Source organism: Mercenaria mercenaria, chromosome 9, assembly GCF_021730395.1.
Source record: "Mercenaria mercenaria strain notata chromosome 9, MADL_Memer_1, whole genome shotgun sequence".
NCBI lineage: Eukaryota > Metazoa > Mollusca > Bivalvia > Venerida > Veneridae > Mercenaria > Mercenaria mercenaria.
In genome coordinates, this window is record NC_069369.1 from 44,669,584 (window position 1) to 44,689,667 (window position 20,084).

A 20,084-nucleotide genomic window follows, 5' to 3' on the forward strand; every position below is an offset into this window, starting at 1 on the left:
TGTTACAACTTTGGGTAGATCCCACTCGAAAAAAAAATACAATTTTTCACAAACATCTAGCTGAAATGTAAATATTGACGAGCATTTGCTGTCATTCAATTTCTTGAGAATGTTCACTGAAGCTGGTTAAACCCTTTCACCGTAATCAATTAAAGTTCTTTCTGCTCCACTGCAACTAAATTTGCCGCCGAATTTCCATGAGGTCATTTGTTCACCAGCCATTATAATCCAGTTTGTATACATGTAAGTAGTGTGTGTTATGTTAAGCAATGCAGACAACCTCGAATGACTTAAAGACGCTCGCTACAGTTTCGTAATTTTTTTTCTCAATAATAGATTTTGATGAAATGTTTTTTATTAAAAGATCATGTTATGATGAATTGAAAAATGAAATAAAAATACTATGTCACTAGCTTTGTTTCAATTTAATTTGCCCCTAGATATGGTGCTATTTTTAACATTTTTCAAAATTTCTATAATCCTAAAATATATTTCAGTAAAGTACAATAATCAGCAAAAATTTGATATCTAAGCATTTTTATAATGAAAACAATATATCTATTTGAAACATGCTCAGATAAATCAAAAGAAAATAATTTTGTAAAGAAAGGAATACTTGTTCAGCAGACCCAAGGGCTATTTTTGCATATTTTTATCAATTTTAAGTTGGTACTTCTGCTATTTTATCGAGTTTTACATAATAGAATTTAATCAAACTCTGCACATACCTTTGGTTATGTCTACCTAATCTAAAACAAAAAGAAAATATATAGGTCACCATATTAGATCAAAATCATATTAAATCAAATTACAACGAGGTGGGGTGTGGCGGGCATTTATACAACGCAGATTGGTACGAAATACTCTTTCAGTGTTTGAGCAAATGACTTAGAGATATATCAAATTATCAAGCGGCAGATTTCTTAATAAGCGGATTTTAAGGTGTTTCTGAAGTATTTTGATGTCACAGAACGATGAAAGTTTCCGCCTTTCTCCGAACAAAACCTATAGTTTACGAAAACGGATGTACGGTATGGGTACGGTACGGGATTAGAAACAGCTGTGGAGCGCCGGTATAAATTACAGACTCCAGTATATGTCGGATTGAAGCAATTTGAACTAAAAGTACTTAAAATGTATATATTTTGTAACCATGGTGATACTTACCCTAACCTCTAGTCAGTATATTATACATATTATCAATTTGAAGAAGCTCCTTTTTCGGGAAGGGTAGAGAATTCAGGGAATGATCAGTGCATTACTGCAACTTCAGAGCAATCCATTAACATAACGCCTTATAAAACAAGGACCGGGCTTACAGTCACCAAAGGTGATATTTTCACCTAGTTAATGCTTTTCATTAACCTGGACATTCTGTAGTTGGTTACTGATTAGACTGAGGCGCTAAGTAACAGTTGTAAATATTTCTTAAACCTCATACCAGGTATAGTGAGTTTATACGGGTTCAGTGTAGTAACTTAGACCTAGTGTAGTGAGTTATTCAAACTGAATCTTTATTATGTTGTAAATAATCTTGTACGGAATAAATTAATAATGTATGTGAAAATATGTTTCATTACATTTACTAATATCAAGAAAGTCACTGCTTTCTTGATAATTTATGTATGTTATAATTATAGGGGAAAAGGCGGTAGAAAATAATATTCTACAGCGCTATAAATATTAAATTTACAAGGAGTTCTCCTCTAGAAGATTATGTTGTACAGAATATATATAGTTTAACAGAAAAAAATGTTTGGTAGAAAATATCTTAAAAATCATAAAACATAGTAATCATATTCATGAACACATGTTCATCAATAATGTACAATTAGTTTACTTTTGATGTGTTGAAGGCCAACAACTGACCTTACATGTAAATATGTAAAAAGTGAAAAGATTTCGCATAAAATAATTGATTTGTCTGCAAAGTTAGATATTTTCATTTAAACAATAGCATATTAATGTATTAAATAAATATGTTATTTTGGGCTTATTCTATTGCACTTGCACACACTGACAAGCAGTGTTCACTATTTGTATATTGTAATTTATATAACCACTTCAATACTATAATGATTGTCAAGTGATTATATTACAAATATCACATTTTTGTGTTTTCTCAGCCTTTAATTTGAGATGATTAAACCGGGTTCAATCTTTCCCTATCTTAAGATAAGTAAATTTACAGAAACCTCCCTGGACTCTGGAAGTGGCTATGCAAACGTATTGATGATAAACATACTTTATTATGAAACTAATGGCTCTACATTTACCAGTTTTGTTCACCGAGAAAACAATTTATATTTCAATGTATATTGAATTGAAATACTTCTTTATTACAAATAGATTTATATGGACAATATAGTTGTACAGACTTAATTGTACTATAACAAAGGAAATGTGGATTTCCTGATGATTGACACATTTTGTCACTTTTACAATTCCTAGAAAATAATCTATTTTCTTTAATGGGATTTATCCTGGAAAATTTATATTGTCCGGTTCCAGGATATACTTTTTATTTGTATTTAACTTATTTCAGTCGAAACATAGATCTTTGAAAATTTATGTGTAAATTTTATTACATATCACTGCGATGAAATGTATGGTTATACTGTTGAACTGTCAACATATAATCCATATATTTTCCTGTATCTTCGGGATTTAATTATCCTGGAAATTTCATTGTTTGGTTGTAGGACTGTTTTCTCAATATAAGAATTCGTATAATATATTTCACTATAAGTTAACGATGCAAAAAACACCTGTTAATTCTTGGTGTCATTGTTAAGTACGGACAATTTTTAAAATAATGAAAGCAGTGTTGAAAAAGAACTAACTCTACTTATCAGCATGCTATTCATTTTATTTTCCTATTCATAAGCGATGGGGGTTATCCTGGAAACTAAAATTGCCAAGGCTAGGATATTTGACAATGACAGTTTGACTTAATGTTTTATCCATCTATCAATCATTCAATCAGTCAAGCAGTCAATCAATCAATCTCTCTGTCAAACCGCTGTAAATCATTTAACAACTTACTATCAGTCAAGTAAAACATGTATGTCCATCTGTCCATACATTACGGGTCGTTCTTAGCCATTATTTAAACACTACTTTAATGTTGGAAAATGCCTTTATATAATTTCAGCATGGCTGAATTACAGGAGCGTCTAGAAGATTTTGTAAACCAAGAAAGGCCTGTGTGGCCTAATAAGCCTACTTCATGTCCTGTGGAAGCATGTGGTCCTCACAAGTATGCAAGTTTCCAATGCTTCTTTCGGCACTGGAATCAAGTGCATCAACCAACGAAAACATCGTACACTTGCCCTGATTGCGCACGCAAACTTAGGCGCAAAGATTATGCGGCAAGGCATCTCAGTAAATACACAATTTTGGCCCCCACATCACTTTCAAACCGAGGAAGAAGCCAACAAGATTTACATCAACCCTGATGGAGTTCTTCCGTACCGGGTTGACCACTGGGAGAGATTGGCAACAAAGCGCCGCCAAGCACCCACACCCGGAGAGGCACTCGTGACCTCGGCGGACGAAGTGATCCAATTTGATGATTATGGAAAGACTCTTGGCAAGAAATACAAAACGAAATGAACATTTGAAATTAATACAGAATAATGTGATTTAACTAGGTTTTTAGGTTGTTATAAACGTTCTAAAAAGTTTAATTATGTATTAAAGATGACATGTCGTATCAAATTATTTTTAAAGAGTAAATGTTTTTCAAGTTGACAAAATATGGTTAAAATTTTGCTGTCAATTTAAAGTTTTATGGTTTCAAACAGTAATTATTGTCATACTATATATTTGGTCTGGAAGTTTATTCAAAATTTTGAAATTTAGTACTCAGTGAAATTTATGTTAAAATTCATATGCTGAAGCTGACGTTTAATAAAAAAATTTTTTGTAGGTAAAAACAGCTCGTTTTCTTAACTTTAAAATTTTCAGTTTTGTTTATTCTGTATCTAGTAATCATAATAAAGGCTATTTCACTTATAGTGTCGAATAATCTTCATGTAGTTCTGTAGTAAAATGTTGTATTTCCATTTCATGGTAAACTTTTGTTGTTGTTTTCTTTTTAAGAAAAGCAAGTCTAATGTTTTGACTACTGTGCAAAATAAAAAAAAACTGTAGATCTTAATCTATGCAATTTCCATAGACTGATTGAGTTATGCGCGTGTGGACTGGCCGTACCGCTAACAAAATCAGTTTCTGCATTTTTTTGTTAGATGTAACATTATTTTGGATACTGTATTTATGAAAAACCTACTTATAAGATTTTTCTAACAAGTTATATCTGTAACTTTAACTACTGAATCAATATTTTATCATATTTTCAGCCATACTTTTTTCTTCAGAAAATATTAGCTACTTATTTTTAACATTCAATATTGTTTAACTGAAATTTTGCAGTTTCGAGTTAAATTACATATAATTTGTTTATATTCCTGCCTTTTTTCAGTAATATTTATCACAAAATTGTAATTTTGTTCTTTTAAGGAAGGTGAAGTGTGACAGGAATGGCCAATTCTGCATTTAAAAATGACAAACTATGCTTACTTTGATTTAATATAATGCAGTAATTTCTATTTCCTTAAGTGAAAAGTTTACAGTACTTGCTGAAATTTGATTTATCACAAAATTTACTTGTTTTACAGCACAGAGTTATATGTATTATTACTGAAGCGTTTACATTTTACACTGACCACTTTATTTGAATGTGGGTTGTTCAATCGTTATCTTAGCCTATCTCATATATGTTAATCCCTCTACTTTTGTAGTACATTTATCGGTTTAATTTGTACTATATAAATACTTTATGTATACCCCTTGTGTGTTACTGAATATCTGAGCATGAAATTCTCATGCATTCGGGCTATGTCAGGGTATATATAGAGCAATATTTTTCATTTTAGTTTGCTAGTTCACAGACACTCGCAAGGTAACTTCTACCTTTTGTCAGAGCTTAGCCACTTCTAGAAATAAATAAAGGATATTTTATTTTTCGATCTGGGTTTTCTAAATAACTTTCCCCATTATTTTGGCCATGTTACTCTTGTTTTTCTTTTACACTATAAATTTTGCTAGCCATATACATGTATTGTTAGTTACATAAGGTCTATACTTTTGATAAAATGCTGTGATTTGGTACTGTAATAAATAAAAGCTGATTGAACCCAGTTGATCCTTTCTTGTACTTTTATCTAAGTATGCAGTAATATATAACAGAGAACCTGGGAGATAACAGGATTTGATTAAGTGTTGACTTATTTGTTGAAGTGCTGACAGTCCTGTTACATATGTCGTGTGTCAGGATACTGGTTATATGACCCAGGGAAGTGCCTACGCCTTTAGTATCTTGAGTATCTTGAACAATGGTTTGGGTCCAATCGCTAAGGTGACTATGTCTTAGACTAGCTGACAAACGAATGTAGAATGTCCTTTGTTAAAACGTAGAGCTGGTGAGACCAAATATCTCATATATAGAATTTTCCTCTGGCTACCTTGCCTAAATGATTCGTGTACCAATGATTCGTAAATGATTTCTTATTATAAGCTATACAATTTCAGGGATCAGGCAAATCACTAAAAGTTTCAAACTAACAATTTTCAATTAACTCAAACTCCTATAGGCTGGAGACTCTATACTTGACTGGTCTTTTTGTTGAAGTTCCCGTCAGACAATGTCTTTGAATCAACAACATACGAGTCCTATCGCATAGATGTTCGGCCTCTGTCCTCTCAAACTCTATATGATTGCCCTGACTCCTGGATGCTCAGCGTCTATATGCTATCATATGTAGCATTCAACTACCATATAGGTATTATCCCCGATGCCTTGGCTGTACTTCGCCAATAATGCTGAACCGTCTATAAGCTGGAACTCTCCTACTATCTCAGTAGATTACCAAACTCTGGATCTCTGTCTCAGCTTCCCGATGCTCAGCCTATATATGCTATCGTCTATAGCATTCAATTACCTTTAAGGTAAAGCTCCTATGCGCTGGCTCTATAGCTCGAAACCTTATCGAAATTCTGCTACTCTTCTTTAGTCTAAGAACTTCCAAAGTCTTCTTTTTAATAATTTATCCGCCCTGACAGGGTGACTGCAATAGTCTCCTTCTCAAGGTACTGGGATAAATTATTAGTTGAATCCTCGATGTGTCTTCTTCAACCGCTGGATACCGAATGAGCTCTCTATCATTCATCTACCTATTTATACCCCAGCAGACGTGCTATTTTTAGAACTTGTTTCTGATTGGTCCAAATTTATACATTGTGTCTTACAACGAGTACCTGCTCTATAAAATATCTGGTTCCCTTTAATTTTTGTATATGGCATAATGTGCGAAGCTGGGACCCAGTCATTCACATAATGAACCCAAATCAGCCACAAATGACCCAAATTCTATTAATTACAGCAATTCAACAATAATTGTAGCAACAACAACATGAAAAGGGAGTCAATCACTATCTGTGCTTATGTGTTACGTTATCAGTATATCAGATATACAAATTATTCTGACATCGTGTTTATATGTTAATTCTTAAACTTAATTACTTTTAACCATAATATATAAATCTGTAACTCTTTTGCCATTCAATTAATGATTATTGAGTTACTCTATGAAAAAGATGCTAATCAGGTCATTTCAAATCTGATTTGAATGATATTCTGATTTTTTAAGATATTTTTAACTATGGCACCTTTGCCCCATAATCCTGGTCAACTTGTAACCGATTCTTCTTTTAAGCGGGTTTAAACCAAAGTTTCTCGTAGATTTTATGTTGTAAATTATCCTTTCTTATTTGTAGCCTATTTACTTTTGTTAACCTACACTTGTTATTAATCGGTTAAAAAAACTCATCAGAACTTATGTTACTTGTAATTGTCTTGCCGACTCAAAATAAATCTTATCTATCTTATCTTATCTTTCTAAATAGTTAAGAATGCACCTAAACTAACAAAACCCAATTTTCATCATTGTTTTATTTTAAACATCTGTAACATGATGCTTAAAACAGATCCCTTAAAAAATATTTCATATGCGCTAGAAGGAACCTTTTGGTCAGCTAAATCTTGTTTTAGTTGATTTTTGCGGTCTCCGACAAGGTCTGTTACCTAAGCGCGCACCTGTTATTTTCATCCCAATTTCCGCCAGTCCAGAGTAGACCGTATTGTACGGGGTATAACAGCGACAAAATGAAAGTGGTAAGAAATATTCACGTGGGAGAATTTTATACAGGTCCAGGATGTCAATGTTATTGCCATTGCACTTTATATTGAAAGCACCCAGGTCCAGTCCAATCTGATCAATACCTTAAAGGAAACTCCCAATCTTCCGTTGTGGAAATTGTCAAACCCAGATTTACAATCAACTCGTCCCCCAGTCAACTCGTCCCCGATTTGGTCATTTCGTCCCACTCGGCGATTTCAAATTGGTCATTTCGTCCCCCTTTTTTAAACGTATTTTTGAAAAAAATTCAAAATATCATAAATTAAGTCATATTTTTTTCAAATAAGTATATTTAAAGCAAAAAATATACATACTGGTTTCGAAGCAGTTTCGGTCGGCTAGTATAGTATCATTCCGCACATGGGGGATTTCATGTGCAACTAATGCGAATGCGCAAAGAATAACTCTGTAATCCCCAATTAAGTTGAAAGTTCCTCCTTATGGCAGTCGAAACCAGATGATTTACCAAAAATACATAATAAAGATAAATGAGTCATTTTTGTGCATCAGCAATATTTTTTTTTTCACAGTTAAGAGCAAAAATCAATATGAAATGTAGATGATCAGGTTACCCCTGCCAGATTTTCTTATCCAAGGGGGATAACTGGTCACATACTATGTGCTATGCTATGTGTTATCACATATATGTGCATATAAGATTAAATTGCCGCCATAATGTCATCTGGCCGATTAAGCTCAATCGGTAGAACGTCTGCTTCACAAGCATGAGATCGCGAGTTCGAGTCTCAGGTTTTGCTTTCTTTTTTTTTACCTCCTATTTTCAACAAGCCTAATTTAACACCTGAACCCTTAAACTTCTTAAAATTGTATTAATTAATTTCATCAGAAAGATATTAAAAAAAACACGGATGATGCTTTTCTATAGTTTTAAGTATTCAGTGTAAAAATGTACATAAATATTAAAACAAAAATTGATGACGGAAACTGCTTCTGTAGTCAACCGATTCAGCCCTATTTATTCACCCCTTTTGGAGCCCCTCTGTGTGATATGACGTGCGCTAGACACTATTGATATTTATGTTTTCGTAAAGCAGAAGAGCTAAGGTGTTCTCTTTTGGAGCATTTTACGGAACCGAAACGTTCAAGAAAAAAGATATTTTAAAAACCTTCATTTTTTGATGGAAACTGCTTCGAAACCAGTAAGTTTTCGTAAAAAAAAAGGGATTTTCTGTTTTTGTTTGTTTGTTTTTTTGTAAGTCTGCTACAACATGATTGCTTTTTTAATGTTCGTATTTGAATATCATTTGGTGAAGACATAATATGTATTTTATTCTATGCTGATGATATTGACTTATTAGCTGAAACCGAACATGATTTACAGTTTTTAGCTCCTCTGTTCGGAGAATAGGGGTGCTATTCTACTCGCCCCGGCGTTGGCTTCAATGTATGCGTGTCCTTTCTTGGTTAAAGTTTTTCGGCAACCTTTGTTTTTCTTTGTTACTATTGCTTAATCTTACTGTAACTTCTCATTAACATTGTTCAGCATGCAAACAAAGTATGTGCAGGGGCTGGGCCCATTATACATAAGGACCTTATTAAGGTCAAGGTCGCCAAGGTGTTATACTTTGGTTATTTTTAATGTTAAAGTTTTTTGGCAACCTTTGTTTTTCTGTCATATCTTTGTTAATATTGCTTATATCTTACTGTAAGTTCACATAAACATTGTCCAACATACATACAAAGTATGAGCAAGGGCTGGGCCCATTATACCCAAGGTCAAGGTCACCAAGGTGTTATACTTAGGTTATTTTTAAGGTTTTTTTTTGGACATGTCCCACGGCTTTCGCAACCTCTGAACTTAGTTCAGAGGTTGCGAAAGCCGTGGGACATGTCCAAAAAATTTTGATCCAGTCCGCCATGATATATCAAGTTAACAAGACCGAGTGTCTGATAAAAATTGCAGGTCAATATGATAAAGTAAGAAGAAAGTCCTCCACAATTTCGCTAAAGTTTGACTTTCATTATTATTATAACATGGAATCTCGAGAAATTGATGTCAAACTATATTTTAGTAAGCGCTTGTTTCATTGGTCCTTAAAATAGAAACAGTGGAAACCCGTCACGACAATTTTAAGAACGAGCGTTATCATTGGATGCGTTGTTCCAACTAATCGTGGATGGTTCTCGATTTATATAAGCGGGAACCAGACGGGAATTCCCAGAAATTCCGAGGTCATCTTTCTCTTTCAATGTCAACATCAACGTTACTCCATGCAAATAATAGACTTGTGGGGGAAAAGACAGCGATGATACAGCAAATGAATATGAATAAAATCTGTAAAACGATCCTTTGGAAGCAAAGAATGCAACCAAGAAGAATAACAGCAGACTCGTTTTTATTAATGTTGCGTCTGTTCACGAGAGGTAATGAAATGTGCAACACCTCTTGCTCCAGCGGGACTCTATTACACATAATTATGTTGAATGGACTCCATGATCCCAAAGGACCAGAAAATATAACAACACTGAATCCAAGTACGGGGAGACTTTTTACAGCCTGAAAACTAAATGTCAGAAATCTATTTCAATTAATATGTGGAAATAAACTTAAGGGATGTAATTTGTGTAATGCTGTCTATATAGACTACATGTATGTATAAAGACCAGTTTTAAAGATCACATATCAAATTTATTAAAAAGAATTCGGTCTGGTAAAATATTATCTGGTCCTGTTAAAAAATCATGTTTACCAGACCCCTGTGAATTTTCAGGGTCTTTCGTGAACACTGAAAGTTTTTCAGCAACCTTTGTTTTTCTGTCATATCTTTGTTACTATTGCTTATATCTTACTATAACTTTACATAAACATTATCCATTATACAAACAAAGTATGTGCAAGGGCTGGGCCCATTATACCCAAGGTCAAGGTCACCAAGTTGTTATACTTGGAATTATTTTTATGTTAAATTGTTTTACTAAAGCTTTGTTTATAATCATCATCTGCCTATGTGGTTACAATCCCCATAACTCTAATTGTATTTTTGACAGAATTATGCCCCTTTCATACTGAAAGTTTTTTTAGCAATCTTCGCTTTCTGGATATGATTTTATATCTTGGTGTATCTTCCTTTTAAAGTAGAGGTCAGTGAGTCTAATTGAGACATAAATTCATTTTACTGTCAGATCGCTGAATAGTGGAGTGTGCTGTCTTATGGACAGTTCTTGTTATTAGACCGCCTTAATGACTGGTGTTGTTCAAATGATATGATTATTGATACAAATAAAAGTAAAGTGATGCATTTTCGTCCTAAGTCACTTGTCAATACTGACTTTGAGTTTCACTGTGGTGTAAATCTTTAGAGGTTGTTGATAGATATTCTTATCATGGTCTTATATTAAATGAACATTTAGACTATAACATAACCGTTAAAGCTGTAACCCAAAGTGCAAATCATGCCTTAGGTATTTTAATTGCTAAGTTTAAAACAGCTGGAGGTTTTACATAATTATGATGTTTATAAAAAATTGTATGATTCTTTAGTGTGGCCAGTCATTGATTTTTGTTCTCCAGTCCAGGGTACAAAATCATACTCTTGTATGAATGCTGTTCAAAATAAAGCAATGCGTTTCTTCCTTGGAGTTGGGAGATACACCCCAAATGTAGCTGTAAATGGTGAAATGGGATGGGATCCCCCGGCTGTACGACAATGGAAATCTGTTTGCAATTTCTGGGCTCGTATTTCTTCATATACTGCTACTATAATTAATAAACGTATCGCACAATGGGCAAATGTTAAGCCAAGTAATAGATGTAAGAACTGGTTTCATAGTGTTAAGTTGTATTTGATTAGTCAAGATCTGAATGATTTTTGTGACATTAATATTTCAATACCTAAACATACATTTCTAGCAACAGTTAAAGCAACGTCTATGTGTATGTATGTTAACTATTGGAAGTCCAAATTGAACCCGGTAAATAGTATCAGAGGTAGAGGTAGAAATAAGTTACGCACTTATTCATTGTTTAAATCTGAATTTGGTGTAGAATAGCATTGTAAAATTATACTTCCAAATAGTCATCGTTCAGTCTTAAGTAAATTCCGCTGTGGTGTTGCACCATTGAGAATTGAAACGGGACGTTATTGTAAACAGTAAATGTCATTTTTGTGATAGTATAGATGAAAGACATGTACTTTTGGATTGGCACATGTACTATGACATTAGAGTTGACTTGTTTAACTAAGTCTGTTTTATAAATCCAAATTTTGGTATTACGTCAAAACAAGATCAGATAAAGGAAATATCTTCCAACCCATTATTGATTAGAGATACATGAAGAAATGATGTAGTGCTAGAGACTTTTTTAATATCTTAAAAGAAAGATCTTTTAAACTATGTAGATAATGTACGATCATCTTTTACTACTCTCTTTGACAGAATATAAGATATCTTTTAAACTATGTACATAATGTACCTTCATCTTTCTTCTCTTTGACAAACAAAACTTTTATGATAATCCTAGAATGCTATTTTGCTATGATCTGATCATAGGGGATATTTGTTTTTTTACACCAGTTTTTAGCTCGACTATTCGAAGAATAAGTAGAGCTATCCTACTCACCACGGCGTCGGTGTCAGCGTCACACCCTGGTTAAGTTTTTCGTACCAGTTCATATTTTGACAAAGTCTTTTGAGATAAAGCGTTGAAACTTTCAACACTTGTTTACCATCACCATGTCCAGTTGTAAGCAAGAGTACATAACTCTGTCAAGCATTTTGACTGAATTATGGCCCCTTTTGACTTAGAAATCTTGGTTAAGTTTTTCATACCAGTTCATATTTTGACAAAGTCTTTTGAGATAAAGCTTTGAAACTTTCAACACTTGTTTACCATCACCATGTCCAGTTATAGGCAAGAGTACATAACTCTGTCAAGCATTTTGACTGAATTATGGCCCCTTTTGACTTAGAAATCTTGGTTAAGTTTTTCGTACCAGTTCATATTTTGACAGAGTCTTTTGAGATAAAGCTTTGAAACTTTCAACACTTGTTTAGCATCACCATGTCCAGTTGCAAGCAAGAGTACATAACTCCATCAAGCTTTTTGGCTGAATTATGGCCCCTTTTTGACTTAGAAATCTTGGTTAAATTTTTCGTACCAGTCTACATTTTGACAAAGTCTTTTGAGATAAAGCTTTGAAACTTTCAACACTTGTTTACCATCACAATGTCCAGTTGTAGGCAAGAGTACATAACTCCATCAAGCATTTTGGCTGAATTATGGCCCCTTTTGACTTAGAAATCTTGGTTAAGTTTTTCGTACCTGTTTATATTTTGTGTAAAGTGTTTGATGTATGGCTTTGAAACTTTTATAACTTGTTCAGTATAATAGTCTCTATCAATAGGCAAGAGTACATAACTCTGTTATCTTTTTTGGCTGAATTATGGCCCTTTTTGAACTTGGAAATTGGAATTATGGCCCCTTTTGACATAGAAATCTTGGTTAAGTTTATCGTACCAGTTTATATTTTGTGTGAAGTGTTTGACATATGGCTTTGAAACTTTTATATCTTGTTTAGTATTATAGTCTCTATCAATAGGCAAGAGTACATAACTCTGTCATCTTTTTTGGCTGAATTATGGCCCTTTTTGAACTTGGAAATTGGTTCTGTTTTCGTATATGTCCGTGTTTTGTCAAGACTATTTGACATATGGCTTTTAAACTTTAAAGACTTGTTTATCATTATGATTTCCATCTGTAGGCAAGAGTACATAACCCTGACAACTATTTTGACTGAATTATGGCCCTTTTTGGACTTTGAAATTTTTGTCAAAACTATTTGAACTGTGGCTTTGAAACTTTTAACACTAGTATATCAACATGATTTCCATCTGTAGGCAAGTGTACAGAACTCTTTCAACTATTTTGACTGAATTATGACCCTTTTTGGACTTGGAAATTATTTAAATTTTTTTATACAAGTTCATTTTTTGCCTAACATATTACTTAACATATTTGCCATCATGGTTACACATTGCCATTTAGTGCAAGACTAATCGAAATCCACAAATACAGGAACATTTTTTGTTTAATCCATTTTTTTCTTTTGTCTGAAAATCTATGGAAATATTTTGACCCCATTCTTCAATCAATTCTTCGAATAGTCGAGTGCGCTGTCATCCGACAGCTCTTGTTCATCTGGCTCTGCCCCCTATTTCCAGAGTTATGGCCCCTGAAATAGTCAGAAATGCACATTTCCACCTTGTGACGTGCCTAGTATAAATTGATTAAAACAAAATATAGATTTCTTGTGGACTTACTTCCCATTGTTGCTACTATAAATAGCTTATTCTTGAAACTTTTTAACCTGGTTGTTAGAATTGGATATGTCATTGTTTGGGCTTATTGTCTACCAGACTTATACAGAATATGTTTTACTGTAACATTTACATGATTGATATATTTTAATATCACTGCTATAGAAGACTTGCTTATTTGTGGACCGGATACCATAACCTGTTGGGAACTTTGTCTTTTTCACTTGTTTTACATGTAGTACAACTTATTTTTGGAATTACAGAAAAAGAAAATGCAAGGCATGAAGAAGAAATTCAAGTCAAAAATCAGTGCTGTCAAGCTATCAAATAAACACTTAAACAAACTTGGAAAGCAAGGAAAACTTAAACAAGAGGCTCACAAAAGGAAATTGAAACAAAAAAGGCTAGAAAAATCTAGAAATAAAACAAATGAGGGTAGAAATGCTGCAGCATCTGACATAAAGGACACTTGTGAGGAATTAGGAGAAGAAGATGTTAGTTTTTATAGCAACAAATGTCCGAGCAGTGGTTTTATTTCTACAGTAAAAAGCAGGTACAATATTTTTTGTCAATACTTTAAAATAACCGTAACTTTTGTGTTTCCAACAAAAGTTTTTGAGGATGTATTGTTGAGGATTTATCAGTGTGTCCAGTTTTTCAGCTCACAAGGTGAAGTATAGTGATAAGTGACAAAGTCACTATTCATTGCCTGTCTGTCCAACATTTGTCAATGCTTTCTTCAAACAGCATCTCCAGGATTTAGAAGAAAATGATGCTTAGCGCAGAAAAAAGGGAGACCAAAGAGGCAATGAAAAATGTGGCTTTGGCATTAAAGTATTCATTAACTGTTGGTAAATGGCAAAATTTAACCCTGCAGAGCTTTTGGATGCCTTGAAAATTCCAAATTACTATTAACTGCTGGCATTTAAGGATGTAATTTAGTATTCTGTAAAGATGGTTTGCCCTTATTAGCTGAGCTGAGCAAAAGACAGGGGTAAACTGTTAATATAGGCAGATAATCAAGGATCAGTTTTCCATGATCAGTGGTTGACTGTTTTACTGTAAACGTTTTAGAGGTCACAATTTTGGTCCAGTTTATTTGCAACTGCGTCAGAATTTTTATACGCCTGTTTGAAAAACGGGACGTATTATGGGTACACCCATGGCGGCGGATGGATGGGCGGGCGGGCGTCATCCACAGACTTTGTCCGAAGCATATCTTCTTCATGCATGGAGGGATTTTGATGAAACTTGGCACAATTGTTCACCATCATGAGACAGAGTGTCATGCGCAAGAACCAGTTCCCTAGGTCTAAGGTCAAGGTCACACTGAGAGGTCAAAGGTCAAATTCAAGAATAACTTTGTCCGGAGCATTTCTTCTTCATGCTTGGATAGATTTTGATGTAACTTGGCACAATTGTTCACTATCATAAGATGGAGTGTCATGCGCAAGAACCAGGTCCCTAGATCTAAGGTCAAGGTCACAGAGGTTAAAGGATACAAGAATGAAAACTTTGTCCGGAGCATTTCTTCTTGCATGGAGGGATTTTGATATAACTTGGCACAAATGTTCACCACCACAAGATGGAGTGTCATGCGCAAGAACCAGGTCCCTAGGTCTAAGGTCAAGGTCACACTTAGAGGCCAAAGGTCAGATACAAGAACGACTTTGTCCGGAGCATTTCTTCTTCATGCATGGAGGGATTTTGATGTAACTTGGCAGAATTGTACACCATCATGAGACGAAGTGTCATGGGCAGGTCCCTTCTTTAGAATTACTTCCCTTTGTTGTTACTATAAATAGCTTGTATTGTAACTTTTTCATTACTAGTTGTAGGGAAAAATCGAGACCACTTTTCTGTAGTACAACATGCATGTTTCATCCACTTCTGAAGTGTATTTTGACCTATCTCTACCTTGTAAGGATTTTTTTGTGGACTAACATTTTTTTTTTTTGGATTTTTTTTTTAAGATCAACTTCCCTTAGTTGTTACTATAAATAACTTATATTGTAACTTTTTTATAATTGACCATAGGGAAAAACCAAGACCACTTTTCTGTGGTACAACATAGATACTACTTTCAAATTTTAGGTGTATTTTAAGGTATCTCTACCTGGTAAGGAGTTTTTATGTGGATTTAGAAAAACAAAAGAATTACAATAATTACTATCACAAAATTAAAATTCCATATGCAAATACAGGTGCTAGTGTAAAGAAATTTGCTGTGACGGGCGTATATTGTGACATTCTGGCACTCTTGTTTATAATTGTCCGTAGGGAAAAACCAAGAGCACTTTTCTGTGGTACATGTACAACATAGATGTTTCTTTCAAATGTTATGTGTATTTTAAGGTATCCTCTACCTGGTAAGGAGTTTTTTTGTGGACTAAGAAAAACAAAAGAATTTTAATGATTACTAAACAACCACAAAATTAAAATTCCATTTGCAAATACAGGTGCTAGTATAAAGAAATTTGCTGTGACTGGCGTATATTGTGACATTCTGGCACTATTGTTCTGCAAAAAAATTTCAAGCATGTTTGATACTGGGTCATCTTGGTTAAAAACTAGATCTCTAGGCCAGAAAAGCATACAAGACAGTGATGGTATCAGTGATTTTTTTCAGACTTTGGGGACTTTGGTTTCAGTAAAACAGGGAAAAATTTATTGTAAATTACTGATTTAGGCAAAAAATGAAAGAAATGGAAACTGATGCTCTATGATGCGGTGGGACAACAGTTGTAGTCCTGGTATTGATAGTGCTGACATTTAGTTGAGTAAGACCATGCTGGCTGGTAGATAACCTTGACACTTAATCTTAGTTTTAATGCACCCGAAGGGAGGCATAGTAGTTTTCAACTGTCTGTTTGTTAGTTCGTTCGTTCGTTCGTTCGTCACAACGTTAACTTTTTGCATGAAGGCACTTTACTCGCGAACCACTGCACCCAGGACCTTCAAACTTCACATGCTGATAGTACTTATTGTGTACACGACCCCTATTGACTTTGGGGTCACCAGGTCAAAGGTCAAGGTCACCAGGTCAAAGGTCAAGGCGCTGCGGGGGCATTTGTCACCTTTAGTGACAGCTCTTGTTTTGGCAATGTTTAACTCATCTGTGTTCACAGTTCTGCACATCAAAACTACTGTTGAAGTTATATTTAGAATATTAAGAGGCCCAGAAATGGGTACCAGAAATTCTTGCATTGCCTGATATTATACGAGTAGAAAAGTCAACTCCTTCCCTTTTATATAATTAAAATATCGGGTAAAAAAAATTATTACTAGTTTTTATACGCCCATTTGAAAAACGGGACGTATTATGGGAACGCCCCTGGCGGGCGGGCGGCGTCCACAGACTTTGTCCAGAGCATATCTTCCTCATGCATGGAGGGATTTTGATGAAACTTGGCACAGTTGTTCACCATCATGAGACGGAGTGTCATGCGCAAGAACCAGGTCCCTAAGGTCAAGGTCACACTTAGAGGTCAAAGGTCAAATTCAAGAATGACTTTGTCTGGAGCATATCTTCTTCATGCATGGAAGGATGGCACAATTGTTCACCATCATGAGACGGAGTTGTAGGGAAAAATCGAGATCACTTTTCTGTAGTACAACATGCATGTTACATCCAATTCTGAGGTGTATTTTGACCTATCTCTACCTGGTAAGATTTTTGTGTGGACTTACAATTTTTATGCCCCCACTTTTGTGGGGGGGGGGGCATATAGATTTGCCCTTGTCCATCCGTCCGTTTGTCCTCCGTCCGTCCGTCCGTCCTTCCGAGAATGTTGTGTCGCACCTAGCTCAAAAAGTATTTGACATAGAGTCACAAAACTTTACAGGAATGTTGGTCAGCATGTGTAGTTGTGCACCTGGGGTTTCACGTCCGGATTCATTCAGTCATGTATGAGTTATGGCCCCTGACTTAGTAAAAAATTGGTCATTTTAGTGTTATGTCGCGCCTAGCTCCAAAAGTATTCGAGGTAGAGTCACAAAACTTCACAGGAATGTTGGTCAGCATGTGTTGTTGTGCACCTGGGGTTTCGCGTCTGGATTCATTCAGTCGTGTAGGAGTTATGGCCCCTGACTTAGTAAAAAATTGGTCATTTTAATGTTGTGTCGCACGTAGCTCCAAAAGTATTTGACCTAGAGTCACCAAAGTTTACAGAAATGTTGGTCAGCATGTGCAGTTGTGCACCTGGGGTTTCGTGTCCGGATTCATTCAGTCGTGTAGGAGTTATTGCCCCTGACTTAGTTAAAAATTGGTCATTTTAATGTTGTGTGGCGCGTACGAGTCACCAAAGTTTACAGGAATGTTGGTCAGCATGTGCAGTTGTGCACCTGGGGTTTTGCGTCCGGATTCATTCAGTATTGTAGGAGTTATGGCCCCTGACCTAGGAAAAAATTTGTGTCCTTTGTCATATAGTGGGGGCATCTGTGTCCCATGGATACATTCTATTTTTAGTGACAAGGTGAGCTATTGTGACCACTTGATGTCCGTCGTCCGTCATGCGTCAACAATTTGTAAAAAAATCTTCTTGAAAACCACTGGGCAGAATTACACCAAACTTCACTGGAATGATCCTTGGGTGGCCCCCTTTCAAAATTGTTCAAATAATTGAATTCCATTCAGAACTGTGGTTGCCATGGCAACCGAAAGGAAAAACTTTAAAAATCTTCTTCTCAAAAACCAGAAGCTCTAGAGCTTAGATATTTGGTGTGAAGCATTGCCTAGTGGACCTCTACCAAGTTTATTCAAATCATGACCCCAGGGTCAAAATTGACCCCGCCCCAGGGGTCACTTGATTTTACATAGGAAAATCTTAAAAAACCTTCTTCTCAAAAACCAGAAGCCCTAGAGCTTAGATATTTGACATGTAGCATTTCCTAGTGGACCTCTACTAAAATTGTTCAAATCATGACCCCGGGGTCAAAATTGACCCCGCCGCACGGGTCACTTGATTTTACATAGGAAAATCTTCAAAAATTTCTAAAAATAAACCAGAAGGCCTAGAGCTTAGATATTTCACATGTAGCATGGCCTGGTGGACCTCTACAAAATTTGTCAAATTATGACCCCCGGGGTCAAAATTGATCCCGCCCCAGGGGTCACTTGATTTTACATAGGAAAATCTTTAAAATTTTCTAAAAATAAACCAGAAGGCCTAGAGCTTAGATATTTCACTTGTAGCATTGCCTAGTGGACCTCTACAAAATTTGTTCAAATCATATCCCCCGGGTCAAAATTGACCCCGCCCCAGGGGTCACTTGATTTTACAGAGGAAAATTTTATTTTTTTTTTCTAAAAATAAACCAGAAGGCCTAGATCATAGATATTTGACATGTAGCATTGCCTAGTAGACTTCTACAAAATTTGTTCAAATTGACCCCGCCCCATGGGGTTACTTGATTATACATAGAAAAATCTTCAATCTTCTTTTGGGTGTATTTTAAGGTATCTCTACCTGGTAAAGAGTTTTTTTGTGGTTTAAGAAAAACAGAAGAATTACAATAATTACTAAAAAACATTGTAAACAACAACAAAATTAAAATTCTATTTGCAAATACAGGTGCTAGTGTAAAGAAATTTGCTGTGACGGGCGTATATTGTGACATTCTGGCACTTTTGTTGACATTGGCTTTGTGTATATATGAACTCTTTAATTCAATTATTCAACAAACCAACAGTCAGTCACGTAACTGTGTTACATAGAAAAAGAGCAGTAAAGTCCATAATTAAAGCATGCCACTTGATTCTTACCACCCTCATGTTGGATGACTGCTTGCCGAGTTGGAAAAGCATAAGGGTGGTTTTCAGAATGAGGTTTTTATACGCCTGTCTGAAAGACGTGATGTATTATGGGAACGGCGGGCGGGCTTGCAGGATGGTGGGCGACGTCCACAAACTTTGTCTGGAGCATATCTTCTTCATGCATGGAGGGATTTTGATGTAACTTGGCACAAATGTTTGCCATCATGAGACAGTATGTCGTGTGCAAGAATCAGGGTCCTAAGTCTAAGGTCAAGGTCACACTTAGGGGTCAAGGGTCAAATCAAGAATGACTCTCCGGAGCATTTCTTCTTCATGCATGGAGGGATTTAGATGTAACTTGAGACAATTGTTCACCATCATGAGACGGAGTGTCATGTGCAAGAACCAGGTCCCTAGGTCTAAGCTCAAGGTTACACTTAGATGTCAAAGATCAGATACAAGAATGACAACATTGTACGGAGCATAATCTTCTTCATGCATGGAGGGATTTTGCTGTAACTTGGCACAATTGTTCACCATCATGAGACTGAGTGTAATGCGCAAGAACCAGGTCCCAAGTTTAGAATTACACCAAACTTCACAGGAATGATCCTTGGGTGGTCCCCTTTCAAAATTATTCAAAGAATTTAATTCCATGCAGAACTCTGGTTGCCATGGCAACCGAAAGGAAAAACTTAAAAAATCTTCTTGTCTAAAACCGCAAGGCTTAGAGCCTTGATATTTGGCATGTCACATCATCTTATGGTCCTCTATCAAGATTGTTCAAATTG

The 20,084-nt window shown here is 35.3% G+C and overlaps 1 protein-coding gene across 1 annotated transcript in view; it reads left to right on the top strand.

Moving 5' to 3' along the window:
* Positions 1-7,182: 7,182 nt before the first annotated feature.
* LOC123547002 (nucleolar complex protein 3 homolog) overlaps positions 7,183-20,084 on the top strand; it is a 323,445-nt gene continuing 310,543 nt past the window's right edge. Inside the window, exons 1-2 of the mRNA XM_053551318.1 lie at positions 7,183-7,234; positions 13,802-14,091. Coding sequence (XP_053407293.1) covers positions 7,226-7,234; positions 13,802-14,091 — 299 coding nt within the window. The 5' untranslated portion in view covers positions 7,183-7,225. The remainder of the gene's footprint in view (positions 7,235-13,801; positions 14,092-20,084) is intronic.